Source organism: Pan troglodytes, chromosome 18, assembly GCF_028858775.2.
Source record: "Pan troglodytes isolate AG18354 chromosome 18, NHGRI_mPanTro3-v2.0_pri, whole genome shotgun sequence".
Lineage (NCBI taxonomy): Eukaryota > Metazoa > Chordata > Mammalia > Primates > Hominidae > Pan > Pan troglodytes.
In genome coordinates this window covers 65,131,480-65,149,059 of record NC_072416.2, presented here as the reverse complement: position 1 = coordinate 65,149,059, position 17,580 = coordinate 65,131,480, and the positions used below count along the sequence as shown (strand labels likewise).

At 40.0% G+C, this 17,580-nt stretch overlaps 1 protein-coding gene across 9 annotated transcripts in view; it reads right to left on the bottom strand.

Moving 5' to 3' along the window:
• Positions 1-1,697: 1,697 nt before the first annotated feature.
• Positions 1,698-17,580, bottom strand: part of CBFB (core-binding factor subunit beta) — a 73,081-nt gene continuing 57,198 nt past the window's right edge. For 4 of the 9 annotated variants that reach the window (XM_016929999.4, XM_016929998.4, XM_054669408.2 and 1 more), the window contains one exon: positions 1,698-4,061. In XM_016929999.4, the coding sequence (XP_016785488.1) occupies positions 4,039-4,061 (23 nt within the window). In that variant the 3' untranslated portion in view covers positions 1,698-4,038. Of the gene's footprint in view, positions 4,062-9,177; positions 9,410-17,580 lie in introns of those variants that run through there. The other 5 variants (XR_001710399.4, XR_010152364.1, XR_001710401.4 and 2 more) reach the window with 4 other exon arrangements.

The window sequence follows — 17,580 nt, the reverse complement described above, 5'->3', positions numbered from 1 at the left end:
TTTAGTAGAGACGGGGTTTCACCGTTAGCCAGGATGGTCTCGATCTCCTGACCTCATGATCTGCCTGCCTCGGCCTCCCAAAGTGCTGGGATTACAGGTGTGAGCCACCGCGCCCGGCAAAACACCAAAGGTATCTTATACTCAGTTACGTATATTTGGTAATATCACCATGGTGGTTTAGAAAGATGTCCACAAATGCTTTGACATCCCCGCCTTCAACAGATGAAGCTTAATATTCTTCCCCCTTTGAGTGTGGACCAGACCCAGTGACTTGATTCTAACATACAATATGGCAGCCCATGATTCAGTTCTAAGACTGTGCTTTTGGCTGGGCATGGTGGCTCACACCTGTAATCTCAGCACTTTGGGATGCCGAGGCGGACGAATCACTTGAGGTCAGGAATTTGAGACCAGCCTGGCCAACATGGTGAAACCCCGTCTCTATGAAAAATACAAAAATTAGCCGGGCATGTTATGGGCACCCGTAATCCCAGCTACGTGGGAGGCTGAGGCAGGAGAAATGTTTGAACCCGGGAGGCGGAGGTTGCAGTGAGCTGAGATTGCACCACTGCAGTCCAGTAGTCTAGGCAACAGAGCGAGACTCCATCTCAAAAAAAAAAAAAAAAAAAAAAAAAAGACTGTGCTTTCAACTTGGGTGTGCACTCTCTTGGATCACTTGCCTTGGGGGAAGCCAGCTACCCTGCTGTGCACTGTCCTATGGAAAGACCCAGCTAGGCATGAAATGGAAGGAGGTCTCTGTCCAACATCTAGCAAGGAACATCTGCCTTTTATCTAGCAAGCTGCAAAGAACCGAGGCCAGTCAGTGACCACATTAGTGGGTTTGAAAGGGGATCTTTCATCCAGCCAATCCTTGAGATGACTGTAGCCCAGGATGACTCTAACCTTATGAGGAACTCTGAACCAGAACCACTGATCTTAGCTACTTCCAGATTTGTGACTCACCTGTGGGATAATACGTATTTACTGTTTTAAGCTGCTAAGTTTTGGGGTAATGTGTTATGGATAATACAATGGTTTATAGATTGAAAAGCTCCTCATTGCCAAATGAGGCATAAATCAAGTAAGATATTTTTCACCAAGCAGCCCCGAGCTAGCATATCCAATTATGTTTCTAGAAGTGATATACTTACTAAAACCATGCTGTTACTGCTCAATTTTTTGAAATTAACTCTCAGAGCATGAATCCTACTCTTTGGAATTTCCCTTAATGGTGTCAATTCAGAATTTAAAGGCATTTTTGTCATTTGCAGTAAGTCTTGTGGTTAATGAGTAAATCTGTTTATTATGTGTCAAGCTTAAGGCATACTTTCAAGGAAAAGGGCTTACTTTTCTGTTGTAGGAAAATGCCAGGAGTCTTAAGAATGTTTGATATAACACCAGCACAATCAAAACGGCTGTATATTTCCAAAACAACTAGCTTGAAAGATGGAACTAATTTGGATGTGTAATTTAAAATTCTTTCTCCCAACATCACTACTTTATGGTCATATCTCACAGGATGGGTAAATCAAGCCAGATTTCTTGAAAACCATAATATACACTGGGGGATTTGTATACCTTGTGATACCTATATTTAAAGTAGTCTTCTTTGGAATCAACAGAAATTACCACTAGATGCCACTGTTGTTGCTTTCTTAGAAATTACTGGGTTAGGTCAAGAAAGAGCCAAGACCCTGTTTTTACTACACAGAAGTTTATTGTGAAAGTAAATTAAACAAACAAACACACAGTATGGCCAATGGTGGCAAAAGCAATCTGGTAGCTTAAGGCAAGTTTTAATGGAGATGAATTTAGAAAAGATGATGCAATGATGTAATTTTGTTTAAATATAGATTATGAAAAAATATCAAATTGCATCAATAACTTAATAGAAGTAGTTTTCAAAGCCTGTACTACTGGAGAAAAAGGGCTCATGATCTTAATGCCAGCATTAAGACAGACAGAAGCAGCACGGTGCTAAATGACAGGAAAATCCAGTATTTACATTAGGATGGTAACAGGAACATTTAAGAGCATTTGATCTTATTTACTGGTGGACCGAAAGCCCTTAGCTAGACAATAGAGGAAAATGTACCATCATCATGTTATTTAAAAAAATTTAAGTGCAGAAGTAAAAAACCAAGGAGCTCTGTAATAAAGTAACATAAAACACCACTGTAAGGATCACTTAAAAAGCGATTCCCTCAGGGGAAATTAGGGCACTGAGTGTGTAAACATGTGAGCTGTACAACACCAAAACCAACCAAATTCATTCATAGTACTTATAGTTATGCAAGATCAGCATGGCCTTTAATGACGCATTATTGTTTGTAACAATTTAAACACACTCCTTTCCATGCATAACTTCAAATATATAACAAATACTTTTATTCGATACAGGATATCTGTTTATGAAATAAGACCTATATACAATGAAAGTAACACCTCCCTCATCAGTCAAGTACAGTTATATGCTTTTTAAATGCAATGACCTTATTCAGACTTCAGTCCATTTTCTGAATTGACTGTGTCAGTTTTTCATCCTTTAAAATAATGCCATTTAATGATAAAATACATTTTTCAAAAATTCAGAAATGTAGTAACATTTAATAAATGTGACCATGAAAAATATTTGTAAGGAGGTGCCAAAAGACTTAGCACTTTTTTCCAGTCTGTATCTAAAAAAAAAGTTGCAATTTGACAGTAAGCCTATTTAAAAAATATTCTTACATTAATTCATCTCAAAAGGTTCTATTAATAGTCCTTTTGCAAAATACCATATATATAACTGTGAATGTTTTTTCCAGAATTAATGGAAGAAAATGCATCCTCTGCACAGATGAACATTTTCTCTCTAAAACTAATCTTTCATCACCCAGCATGTTTTTACAAAAGCATGCAATATAAAATACACATAAAAGCAGCTATCTTAAACATGATTTTAATACAATATTACCTTTGTAGCTGATTCATCACTGTCTCCAGTTTAATATGCTGTTACATACATGAAGAAGCTCCAGTATCCCTTTTCTGATTGACTTTTTAAAAAAATCCCTGAATAAAACAGAAGCCAGCCTGTGACTTCTTTAGGCATTTCAGTAGAAGATCATCTATGGAGAATATCTCCAACCAAACTCATGATTACAGAACAGAAGCTAAAACAATCTGGGGCAGAGTACAGAGTTAATACCAATTTAAAACTTTTATGTTTAAAAAGAAAGAGCCTGTAATCCCAGTACTCTGGGAGGCTGAGGCAGGAGGATCGCTTGATGCCAGGAGTTCGAGACCAGCCTGGGCAACACTGCGAGACCCTGTCTCTATTTAAAAAAAAAAAAAAAAAAAAAAAAAAAAGAAAGAGTGCTGATTACTAGCATTTAAAAGGATACTGCAACTTTAATAACTGTAAACTTTGTCAGAAGGCTGTGGCAGACAGCTCTATGCTACTAAGTTTTTAGCCTGTAAATAATGCAAACAACATCAGCAGTTTTAAAATGCTATAGACTATAAAAACACAAAAGGAAATGGGGCAAACAAAACAAAAAATAAGAATGCTCATCTAAAATGAAGCTGTATAACCAAAACATCTAGAAGTACAAAAAAAAAAATAGAAAAAATGATTAGAGAAAACCCTCTGATACAATTTTAATTTCTTGACTTGTTTTTAAATGACATGAACTTTTAAATTAAAGTGGAAGAAAAGGAGCTTTACAGTTGATAGTTTCAACTCCCTAAAATAATGCCAACAAGGTAAGCTTGCATAGAAAAAAAACTTCAAATTATTACTGGCTACATGCTTAAAAAATTAGAAATGCAGGTATTATAATCATAGTGCAAAACCATGGCAGTTTGTGATGTCTATTACTGCCTAAGGTTGAGAAATAGACCGTAGTACCTCCAGTTATCACAGTTTCTGGTCTTTTAATCAATTATTTCTGCCAACTAGAAGCAATGTGTATGTAAAGATGGGCAGCACACATCTGCTGTGCTATTAATTAACGAAGTTTGAGGTCATCACCACCACCTAAATTGGAACCAGGACTAGGGTCTTGTTGTCTTCTTGCCTGCAATGACAAAATCATAATTTGGGGTCAAAAAGTGTTTTGACAATCAAAATACTAGATATACAAAATACAAGACAGTAGCACACAGAAAAACTTCATAACTAAAAAGTTTTCAACCAATATAGTCACATGTAACAGGCAAAAAAAAAAACCAATTAAAATTATATCTGACATATTTTACTAAAGTTTCCTTAAAAATCAAGAATAAAAATCATTTTTATTCAAAAGAAAATCACCATAAATATGTACTACATAAGAAATAACAACAAATCTAGCACTGGGCGCAGTGGCTCATGCCTGTAATCCCAGAACTTTGGGAGGCTGAGACGGGCAGATCATTTGAGGTCAGGAGTTCGAGACCAGCCTGGCCAAAATGGTGAAACCCTGTCTCTATGAAAAATACAAAAAAATTAGCCAGGCATGGTGGCAGCACCTGTAATCCCAGCAACTTGGGAGGCTGAGGCATGAGAATCCCTTGAACCTGGGAGGTGGAGGTTGCCGTGAGCTGAGATCGCACCACTGCACCCCAGCCTGGACGACATAAGTGAGATTCCATCTCAAAAAACAAACAAACAAACAAAAAACCCCACAACAAATCTATATTTACAGTTTTGGAAAAAGAGGATTTAACTTTAACACATTAGCCAAGTGCCTTAGAAGCAAACTCTTCCTTTTAGTAATAGCTGACATTTATTGAGTATCAGCTGTCTGCAGGCACTGTTGTAAGTACTTTCCATGAATTAAATAATTTTTTAGAGAGATGGGGTCTTGCTATGTTGCCCGGGCTGGACTGCAGCGGCTATTCACAGGTACGAACATAGCACATTACAGCCTCAAATTCCTGGACTCAACCAATCCTCCTGCCTCACTCGGCCTCCCAAGTAACTAGAACTATGGGTACATGCCATAGGACCTGGCTAGAACTAATTTAATCCCTCCCAACAACCTATGACATAAGTGCTATTATTTATCTCTATTTTACAAATAAAAAAACTGAGTCACAGAGAAGTATATGTTCTACTAATTATATGACTGAAAAATGTAGCACTTTATTATGGATAAAGTATTGTCTCATATGTTCAAAACAGAAATATAAAATTAGAGTCCTGGGTGCACTTATATTCCCAGATGCTTTTTTTTTTTTTTTTTTTTTTTGAGACGGAGTTTCACTCTTGTTGCCCAGGCTGGAGTGCAGTGGCGCAATCTTAGCTCACTGCAACCTCCAACTCCCGGGTTCAAGCAATTCTCTTGCCTCAACCTCCTCAGTAGCTGGGATTACAGGCATGCGCCACCACGCCCAGCTAATTTTGTAGTTTTAGTAGAGACGGGGGTTTCTCCACGTTGGTTAGGCTGGTCTCGAACTTCCGACCTCAGGTGATCTGCCCGCCTCGGCCTCCCAAAGTGCTGGGATTACAGGCATGAGCCACCACGCCCGGCCCCAAATGTATTTTTTTGTTTGTTGTTTTTTTGAGACAGGGTCTCACTCTGTCACCAAGACTGGAGTGCAGTGGCACAATCTCTGCTGACTGCAACCTCTGCCTCCCCGGCTCAAGCGATTCTCCCACCTAAGCCTCTTGAGTAGCTGTGACCACAGGCACACGCCACCACACCTGGCTAATTTTTGTATTCTTTGTAGAGACAGGGTTTCACCATGTTGCCAGGGCTGGTCTTGGAACTCCTGGGCTCAAGCCATCTGCCTGTCTTGGCCTCCCAAAGTGCTGGAATTACAGGCATGAGCCACCATGTACGACTCAGATGTATTTTTTTTTTTTTTTTTTGAGATGGAGTCGCTGGAGTGCAGTGGCGCGATCTTGGCTCACTGCAAGCTCCGCCTCCCGAGTAGCTGGGACTACAGGCGCCCACCACCACACCCAGCTAATTTTTTGTATTTTTAGTAGAGATGGGGTTTCTTTGTGTTAGCCAGGATGGTCTTGATCTCCTGACCTCGTGATTCACCCGCCCTGGCCTCCCAAAGTGCTGGGATTACAGGAGTGAGCCACCGCGCCCGGCCCAGATGTATTGTTATAACAATATTTAACAATTAAGAAGCTTGACTAGGTCTATAAAATAAAAATTAGAAAAAAATACTTCCTGTTGACCAAATCTATTTTAAAAAAAGAGGCTTGACAATTATAAACACCAAGATTTCAAGATTCACTTTGGAGTCAACATTCCTATTTAAACCCCTTATGGTAAATTACTTAATAGAGAGACTATATATATATATATATATATATATATATATATATATATGTATATATATGTATATTTTCTCCTTCACAAGTTCTAATATGTGGTTATTCTATAAGCTTTCTTTACTGCCTCCAAATGTTGGCCAAGCACAAATATCTGTTTGTATCCAGAATGTGGTACTAAGTACTTTCCATGAATTAACTAATTATTATTATTATTTTATTATTATTATTTTTTTTTGAGACAGAGTCTTGCTCTGTTTTCCAGGCTGGAGTACAGTAGCGCAATCTCAGCTCACTGCAACCTCCGCCTCCCAGGTTCAAGTCATTCTCCTGCCCCGCCTCCCAAGCAGCTGGGAGAACAGACATGCACCACCACACCTGGCTAATTTTTAAAATATTTTTAGTAGTGATGGGGTTTTGCCATGTTGGCCAGGCTGGTCTCGAACTTCTGGGCTCAAGTGATCCACCCACCTCAGCTTCCCCAAAGTGCTGGGATTACAGGCGTGAGCCACCATGCCCAGCTGAATTAACTTATTTTTTTTTAAAGAGATGAGGTCGGCTGGGTGCAATGGCTCAATGCCAGTAATCCCAGCACTTTGGGAGGCCAAGGTGGGCGGATCACCTGAGGTCAGGAGTTCGAGATCAGCCTGGCCAACATGGCGAAACCCCATCTCTACTAAAATACAAAAATTAGCTGGGTGTGGTGGCATGCGCCTGTATTCCCAGATACTCGGGAGTCTGAGGTAGGAGAATCGCGTGAACCAGAAAGGCAGAGGTTGTGGTGAGCCGAGACTGCGCTGTTGCACTCCAGCCTGGGCAACAAGAGGGAAACTCTGTCTCCAAAAAAAAAAAAAAAAAAAAAAAAACAGATGAGGTCTTGCTGTGTTGCCCAGGCTGGAGTGCAGTGGCTATTCACAGGCACAAACATAGCACCCTACAGCCTCAAACTCCTGGGCTCAAGTGATCCTCCTGCCTCACCTTCCCAAGTAGCAACAGTTTTCCTATGTTAGATAACTGCAACTCCATTTTACCAGTTGTTTGAGCAAAAAGCTTTGCTCTGTCGCCAGGCTGGAGCGCAGTGATGCAATCTTGGTGCACTGCAACCTCTGCCTCCTGGGTTCAAGCAATTCCCCTGCCTCAGCCTCCCAAGTAGCTGGAACTACAGGCACGCACCACCACACCTGGCTAATTTTTTGTATTTTAGTAGAGACGGGGTTTCACCATGTTAGCCAGGATGGTCTCAATCTCCTGACCTCGTGATCAGCCCACCTCAGCCTCCCAAAGTGTTGGGATTACAGGCGTGAGCCACCGTGCCCAGCCTTTTTTTTTTTTTTTTTTTTTTGAGACAGACTTTTGCTCTTGTTGCCTAGGCTGGAGTGCAATGGCCTGATCTCAACTCACTGTAACTTCAGCCTCCCAGGTTCAAACAATTCTCGTGCCTCAGCCTCCTGAGTAGCCGGCATGCGCTTCCATGCCCGACTAACTTTTTTTACTTTTAGTAGAGACAGGGTTTCACCATGTTGGTCAGCCGGATCTTGAACTCCTGACCTCAGGTGATCCTCTTGCCTCAGCCTCTCAAAAGCACTGGGATTACAGGCGTGAGCCACCAAATCCGGCCTCTTTCTTAAAATTCTGATATATTTCTCTAGCATGTTTTAACTGCTTTTGTTAGCAGAATGGACAATGACTAAATTTTAGCACATTCTTTTCAATTAAATAGGTTATAGTGCACAGTCACAAATTCAAAGAGCTATGGAATACATATGCATCAGAAAAGCAATTTATGTTCCATACACAATCAATGCTAAATGCAGTGTAAGGACAGATCAATTCTGCAAAATCAGAGATGGTGATACAAACATCTGCTTTCAGTCAATGAAGGTTAGAAAGGGGCCAAGCAATGAAGAAACACTGAGAAAAATCAATCCTAATTATATATTTATAAATCACTACTAACCTACCAATAATACTTTGTGAAAAGAGTATTTCAGCTTTTGTGTCTTGGGGCAAAAATAATTTTCAAATTATTTTAATAATAATGGGATTACTCCAAATATATGACAAAGCACAGTCATCAGCAGCTGGAGTTTTCCCTACTGGTCACAGCTGCACAGAAATAGCCATGGATTTGTTTAAAATATTACATTTTTGATAAAAGCACAGAGAACAGGAGTAAAGAAAAGTTGTCTTGCTATTATTTGTGGGTTTCATTTCTATTTACATTGTGAAGGCACTGAGGAAGATGTAAGGAAAGACACTGTGATGAAGAGTCAAGAGTAGGAACAAAAATGAGGGGCCCGGACACGGTGGCTCACACTAGTAATTCCAGCACTTTGGAGGCTTAGGTGGAAGGATTGATTGAGCCCTGGAGTTCAAGACCACCCCGGCCAACATAGTGAGATCCCCATCTCTTAAAAAAAAAAAAAAAAAAAAGAGGGAGGAAGTCTAACAGTACAAATGAGAGCAGAAGAGGGAAGAATGAGAGATCTGGGAGGACATTTAATGCTAGAAGGGAAGATGTATTGACCGTCATATGAAGGAAACAAATACAGAAACAGATTTAGGTTCAGTAAAATAGCTTCCATAGGAGTAGAACTTAACAGCTGAATAAGCAGCTGCTTTAAGAAGCAGGACTTCTTACTGTGGCAGTTTTCTAATGAAGGTTTTTGAAGGATTTCCTCTATGGGTAAACTATACTACATGATGGCAAAGAAACTCTGAACTCCATCATCCTAAAAGCACAAAGTTTGTAATTTCTAGTTTCCTTCTCCTCAGTCATAGGGCCTTGATTCTAACCTTGTAGTAACAGTTATTTCAGAATTGGGGTTTTAATATAAAGCACACATCCATGAGTCTGATTTCAGAGCACAAATCTGTTCTTAGTATTTATGAAGAATTAATCTCAACCTTATGTTACAGACCTCTTACTACCAGTTGCTCTCCTGTTTTCTCTCAGTATATCATCTCCCAGGAACAAGGCAAATAGAGTTGCTAGGCGGCAGTCATGAGATGACTCCAAATGAGACGAAAGAACAGACACCAGCAGCTTGAGTTTTCCCTACTGGTCAGAGCTATGCAGAAACAGCCACGAGGAGGGGGTATCCAGAATGAAGAAAATTTCCTGGTTGATCTCCATTCTTTTAATATTGAGATCTCAAAAAAAAAAAAAAAAACTGCTGAAAACTCTTCATGGGAAAATTCCCTAACAATTAAAAACAACTATATTTTATTCAGTATGTACTATGTCCAGATACTGTAGTATTCACTTTTTGTTTGATACTTGGCTAAAAGAACAGCTGGGCATGGTGGCTCACGCCTACAGTTTACAGCACTTCGGGAGGCTGAGGTGGAACAATTACTTGATCCCAGAAGTTCAAGACCAGCCTGAGTGACAGTGAGATCCTGCCCCTAAAAAACATTTTTAAAAATTAGTTGGGCATGGTAGCACGTGGCTGGAATCCCAGCTACTTGGAAGGCTGAGGCAAGAACTGCTTGAGCCCAGGATATTAAGGCTGCAGTGGGCTATAAGACTGCACCACTTGGCTCATGCCTGTAATCCCCACACTTTGGAAGGCCAAGGCGGGCAGATCACCTGAGGTGAGGAGTTCGAGATCAGCCTGGCCAACACGGTGAAACCCCATCTCTACTAAAAATATAACAATTACTCAGGCATGGTGGTGCATACCTGTAATCCCAGCTACTCGGGAGGCTGAGGCAGGAGAATCGCCTGAACCCAGGAGGCAGAGGTTTCAGTGAGCCGAGATCTGGCCACGGCACTCCAGCCTGGGCAGCAGAGTGAAACTTTATCTCAAAAAAAAAAAAAAAAAAAAAAAGATTGCACCACTGTAACCTAGCCTGGGTGACAGAATGACACCCTGTCTCTAAAAAAAATAAAATAAAATTCAGGGGGAAGGAAGGGAGAAAAATAAAATTCTGAATACAGAATTATAGAATTTTAGAGTGGCAAAGTACTTGAGAGATCTGATTCAACTCTCATTGTGCAGATGACAGCCTAAGACTAAGGTTAAGTAATTTCCCCCAAGTAACATAGTTGGAGGCAGAGTCAGAACACAGAATCAGACCTATGGAAAAGATGAGCCTTTAACTTACAATTGGCATTAATGTCAGCCTCCTTAGTCACTGCTAGTTCTCCCTATTGCTAAGTCTGGAGGAGACACAAAGCACAAATTTTAAGTCCCAACATGAGAGAAAGGAATGCACTTTCCCCAAACTCATTAAAAAGGTTAAAAAGCAGCCATAAAAAAGAATGAGTTCATGTCCTTTGCAGGGACATGGATGAAGCTGGAAGCCATCATTCTCAGAGAACTAACATAGCCAACAGAAAACCAAACACTGCATGCTCACACTCATAAGTGGGAGTTGAACAATTAGAACACATGGACACAGGGAGGGGAACATCACACACAGGGAAGGGAACGTCACACACAGGGGCCTGTCGAGGGGTAGGGGGGAAGGGGAGGGAGAGCATTAGGAAAAATACCTAATGCATGCAGGGCTTAAAACATAGATGATTGGGAGGCTGAGGCAGGAGAATCGCTTGAACCCGGGAAGTGGAGGTTGTGGTGAGCCGAGATCGTGCAATTGCACTCCAGCCTGGGCAACAAAGGCGAAACTCTGCCTCAAAAAACAAACAAACAAACAAACAACAACAACAACAACAAAACCTAGATGATGGGTTGATAGATGCAGCAAACCACCATGGCACAGGTATACCTATGTAACAAACCTGCACATTCTGCACATGTATCACAGAACTTAAAGTAAAATTAAAAAAAAATTTTAAAAACGGTAAAAAAAAGTCAGCAATTATAAACATCTGTCAGATGAGCAGACTGCGAGAGCTGTTCCAACAGGCATGTCAAAAAATATAGTTCTTACAAAGTATGCAACCTAAGGAAAACTTCAAATATAAAGTAACATTTTAAAATGAAATAGTGGGAATAATCTGCATTTCTGGGCTTGGACCATGATGGCCCTACCACTTCAGCTATGTCACCTTAGGCAAGTTTCTTATCCTCTCTTAGCCTCGGTTCCTCAAAATGAAGAGGTAACTTACAAGAGCATTTAAAGATCAAATATAAAGCCAAAATTATAATGTACACTGCCTGGCACATAGGATGCACTCATGATGCTGTTATTATAACAAAGCTGCTCATCACTTCCCATTTCCATTTATGAACTTTTCAAATAACTATTCAAATGTTGAAAAATCCATATCCTGCAGATAGAATAATTTTTAGAAACTAAAACAAGGCTAAAACAAAAATAAATCTTAATAAAGTCTATTGCTCCTCTGATAGAGAACCAAGACTCTCTTCCTCTGGTAGTGGGGGAAGTCAGATTTCGTATCCTTTTCCTCCTTCATTAATCTTCTTCCGATTCTCATTCTCAGTCTGAGTTCATACTCCCAGTTCATTCTCATCTACTGCCACTACCCAAAACACAACCCAGGAAGGCCTAGCACAGACATATTCTCATGCTGATTTATCCGTACACAAGAAAGAATATTGGTAGAGTTAAATAATTTGAAAACTGAAGTCTTCGGAAATTTAAAATAAATAGAGGCTGAGATTTTTTTCTTGGACCACACAGAATTGAAGGCCCCAAAACTATGCAAAATACAAATACAAAAACCACATAAAACTTTTTGCCTGTTTTTATTTCCAAATAGTTTCCACATAAAACTCTATGATTTGAATTGTATTAAAACTGCTCATAGTAGGATAAACAATAATTTACCCATTCTCTGACATTAAAGACAACCATTTATTTGCTGCCACTTTATAATCTAACCAAATGTAGGCATTTTTAAGATAATAGAGAAAATATCTTTAAGCACCCTGTCACCTTGGAGCTGAGTTAAAAGCCAAGAGTGCTATATTACAGTTTTAGGTCAAAAGGCCAATCAAGTTGAAGGCAGTCTCTGGAAACAGAGACTAGTGTACAAGTTGCTATCTTTCTAACTCAACTATGATCAGAGCATGAAATCTGTCCTTTATTAACCTCAATCTTCCTTCACAAAAGACATTTGAATTAGTTATAGACATATATACCCCAAAAAGAAAGGTCATGGGAAACATGTCAACATTTTCAGATCAAGGAAGGATTCTCAGACAGAAAAGGTGCTAGGATGCTTCTATATAGCAACAGATGCCAATGGAGAGCATTTCACAAAAGTAACGTCTGTGATTATTTTTTATTTTAAAAAGCCTTCTTTTTATACAAGTACAGAATAGTGCCCAAATTGTTAAGTATGTAATGAAGAATTTTCACAAAGCGAACACACCCACCTAACTAGCACCCAGGTCAAGAACTAACATTACCAGAACATGGGAAGTTCTCTTCATACCCACTTCTAGTCACTACTCAATCCCCACAGTAACTGGTAGCCTCCAACAGAGCCAAGAAAAGTCCAAAATCCTTTACTGGTTGTTTTAAAAAACCAAACCAACCAACCAAACAAACAAAAAACACCAGAATCTAAAATAGCTTGGCAAAATAGTATCTTCGACTTTCATAGTCTAAAGTTAGGATATGACTACTTTTACTGTTTTCCTGCCACTCCAGATATACTGTGAGCCAAGTACACAGAAAGAAGGGGTAAAGAAACTGGCTTCCACTGAGTCCCCATTCTAAGCCTCAGATACTGAGCTCTGCAACAACCTGGGAGGGAGTTTTTACTGATGAGGCTCAATGAGAATAAGCAACTTTCTCAATGCTATATGGCAACAAGTAGTGGAGCCGGGATGCAAAACCTTGTGCTCATTCCACTACATCCAGAGTCCTCATTATGTTCTGCCACCCACTGGGTTCCGTAAAAACACCCCCAGGGACACCAGAGGGAGACCAGAACAATCCCTACCCTGGCTTTGCCCAGAGCAGTGCCTTTTAAAAAAACTATTTTATACAGTGGGGCTCTGCATACAATTTCAACTGGAGGAAGGGTTTCACATAAAAAACAGCCTATATGCCAGAGAATAGAGATAGCAAGGTCTAGAATCTTCTGTTTTCATTATTCTGTGTAATACTGAAAGCAAATTTTATTTTTTTCTAAATAATTAATGATACAAAATTCATAAGGTACAGAAGATACACAGTGAAAAATAATAATTTGCTTATTTTGTCCCCCAGGTACCTGGTTCTCCCCCATAGTTTCTAGTTCCAGTTTCTTACATATTCTACTAGAGAATGACTATGCACATTTAAACAAAAATTACCCACAGAGTAGGAAAAATACCCAGAGAGTAAGATATTATACACAGTACTGTGTACCTTATGTATATCATTTTAATGTATATCAATGACAAGAGTATTTGGTAAAGGTTACTAACATAAACAATGCTTCTTCATTTCACTATAGTTTCTCATTTCAAGTTAATGATAATCTGCCATTACCTCTGAAAGGTAAAGAAAATATTGTACTACTGAAATAGGCTGTTCCAGAAAAATGAGAAAAAGAAAACACTAAATCCTATCATGAAGGATCGAAAACTTTCTAAATTTTACACATGGTGAAATGGAAGAATGCTCAAGGAATTTTATAACTAGTTTCAGGTTAAAAGACACTGTTGAAAATCAAAACCCCTTGGGCCACCAACCACTTGGAGTTCTGCTTCCCCCCTTAGTAATCTTAACCTTACACATAGATTAAATACTCACGAGCACCACTGTTACAAGTTTAGCATGGCAGGGCTGGACGCCTCAGAAGTTATCCAAACAGTGGAGGACATCCCTAAGCCTCTGTGCTGCTAGGATCTCAAGCTTCCACAGGCCGTTTACTGACTTGCTGCCACCCACGAGTTACCACTGTTCTCTGGCCCTCCTCTCCAGTCAGGCATCAGGACCACCCACTAGAACCATTATTTTTCTTTTCTGCCTCAGCCTTTTCTATTCCAGGCAAAACGGTTCTTAATCTCTCCTGGCAGATTTTATTTTTCAGCTTAAGCATCTTTACGGGTGGTGTGGAAATTAATTTCCCAGCGCTAAGCTGTATTTGTGCAGGCCTCCTGGTTAGGAAACTGGTTTAAATACTCACTGTTTCTTCCATTAACCAAATATTTGAGGGAGAGCAAGTCAATTAATTTTTTGGAGACTCTCAGTTTTATCAACTGTAATAATGTTAGATTAGATGATGTTTGAATCTCTAAAGATAATCTGAATCACAGAGGGGAAACAACATTTTTCTCCAATATTCTCTTTTTAGGAAAAAGAAGGTAAACTGCAAGAAAATAAGGTGACATTAGGAATTTTTTATGGATGGAAAAAAAAGACAAAGAAGCAAAATATATACACGCTAAGTGTCAAAAGACACACAAACCCCAAACTCCCCTATGTGACTGCCAGTGCATGTGCTGGAGTCAGATTCCAGCCCAATTTTCCAGATGACAGTTCTCTACAAGAACTGATGTTTTAAATTACTGCCATAAGGGACTACAGGATCTTAAATCATTGATGAAAATGTAACTCTTTTCTCTATGCTCTAGGTCATAATGCAGGGAAAGTGCCTTGATACACTTCAGAGAACTAAAAGGATGTTCTTGTTAGCCAAATAATTCAATTAACTGGCACCAGCATTATGGTGGAGCTTTTAGTGCTAAAAAGTACTTCAGAGCTATTATTTACTGTAGGCATACACATACCAAGCATCATACTAAGTGCTTTACAAGCATTTTCCCATTTAATACTCAAATTCTGTGAGAAAATTAGGGCTCTTGAGGCAAGTGACAGAGCAGGAATCTCAACTAGGCCTGACTACAAAGCCCATGCTCTCAATCACTGACAAAAAAACAAGTAGAAACAATCTATCTGAGCAACAAATTATGTGACACTTCTATCAACAGACTATATTTCTGTTCATATATACATATAAACTCACATACCAAAATATTCTTCCAACATTTTAAATTAGAAAAACCAAATTAACAATGTATTTATTTCTTTTTGTGGGGTCAGGGAGACAGGGTCTTGCTCTGTTGCCCAGGCTGGAGTGCAGTGTCACAATCATAGTTCACTACAGCCTTGACCTCCTGGGCTCAAGCGATCCTCCTACCTAGCCTCCCAAGTAGCTGGGAACACAGGCACATGCTACCATGCCTAGCTAGTTTTTAAATTTTTTGTAGAGACAAAGTCTTGCTGTGTTGCCCAGGCTGGTCTTGAACTCCTGGGCTCAAGCAATCCTCCCTCAGCCTCCCAAGGTGCTGAGATTAAAGGTGTGAGCCACCACAATTTAGAATAGAAAATTCTTAGTCAATTAATCTAGAGTTTTATGTAAAGCAAAATACATACAAAAGCTTTCAACAGTTGTTCCATTAATTGTCAAATAGTTAATCTCCAAATATAATGTAGCTGAAGAGCACTTTTTAGAAAATGATTCCTATATTCATTTAAAGCCATGTTAGCTTGCTCCAGAAATACTGACCAATCACTCTCTCTTGACTTGGCAGGCTCTCTTACTCCTCCTTACTCCTCCATGCCTTTGCATACACTGTTTGTCCTGCCTAGAATGCTTTCTCCAACTTGTCCAGCTGGCAAAACACACTCTTCCTTCAAATCCCTCTAAGTATACTATCCTGTGAATTTCCCAAGCAGAGGCAGACTTAAGCTTCCTCTACACTGCTGCTGTCCCTTTTGAACCTCCATTATGTATGGTGGTTGCTAAAGTACACTGCAATGATCTGTTTATCCATCATTTTCCCTCAAGACTGATAGCTGATCAAAGACAGAAACAATGCATTTTCATCTATATATTTCTCAGTCCCTAATGCAGAATAAAGACCAACACATTTGGGGTTTATTACTTTACTTAACTAGTTAATATAAACCAACAGATTATAAATATTTAGAATCTTTCCAGAGACCATTAATATGTATTATCTACATGAACTATCATAGCAGGCTCTCCTATAATTCTAGTTTTCAGAAAGGCAGGATAGGGGCTATTTTTTGAAGATATCCAATGAACAACTAAGCAGTGTACAAAGGATTGTGGTAGGTAATGTGGAAGACACAAAAATCAGGGGCTCCATCTCATGGGATTGCCATAAAGTGGAGGGCACAAATGTTTATAATTGTTTCAACATGTTGTTCAATAAGAACACTAGTAGAAATAAAAAGTGCTACAGAATGGAAGGGCTTTATGATTATGACTAAGAAGACTGAGGAAAGGCCTGACATTTAATGACAACATTCAGGTTGGGCCTTGACGGACAGAAAAGAACATTCTACATCAGGGAACAAAGAGCATGAGCAAAAAGGTTCAGAAATGTAACAAATGTACATTATACATTTTAAAGCTTCTAAATTTTACAGATACCGAAAGAAAGGGCATGGTGTGGAAGTCTTGTATTCACATATATGAAAATCACAAGAATTATAACAGCATCAAAGAAAACAAGAATCACATATATCCCTCCATTTTCTTCTCTTAGCTAACAAGTATTCTTGGGGACATCTTCAGCTGCTATCAGCCCATTAGATTAATTAACTCACTGACAAAGAGATCTGGCAATCACTAAAAGATACTAAATTTTAAGCCGGGCACGGTGGCTCAAGACTGTAATCCCAGCTCTTTGGGAGGCCAAGGCGGGCAGATCACGAGGTCAGGAGATCGAGACCATCCTGGCTAACACGGTGAAACCCCGTCTCTACTAAAAAATACAAAAAATTAGCCGGGCATGGTGGCAGGCGCCTGTGGTCCCAGCTACTCGGGAGGCTGAGGCAGAAGAATGGCTTGAACTAGGGAGGCGGAGATTGCAGTGAGCTGAGAATGCGCCACTGCACTCCAGCCTGGGCGACAGAGCGAGACTCCGTCTCAAAAAAAAAAAAAAAAAAAAAGATACTAAATTTTAGGCTGGGTGCAGTGGTTCACATCTGTAATTCCAGCACTTTGGGAGGTCAAGGAGGGAGAATTGCTTGAGCCCACGAGGTTGAGGCTACAGTGAATCATGTTCGCACCACTGCACTTCTGCCTGGGCAACAGAGTGAGACCCCATCTCCCCCCACCCCCCCCCCAAAAAAAAGATATTAAATTTTATTTCAAGTCTGGGCACGGTGGCTCACTCCTGTAATCCCAGCACTTTCGGAGGCTGAGGCAGGTAGATCACCCGAGGTCAGGCGTTTGAGACCAGCCTGACCAACATGGTGAAACCTCGTCTCTACTAAAAATACAAAAATTTGCCGGGCGTGCTGGCAGGAACCTGTAATCCCAGCTACTCAGAAGACTGAGGTGGAGAATCGCTTGAACCCGCGAGGCAGAGGTTGCGGTGAGCCGACATTGTGCCACTGCACTCCAGCCTGCGTGACAG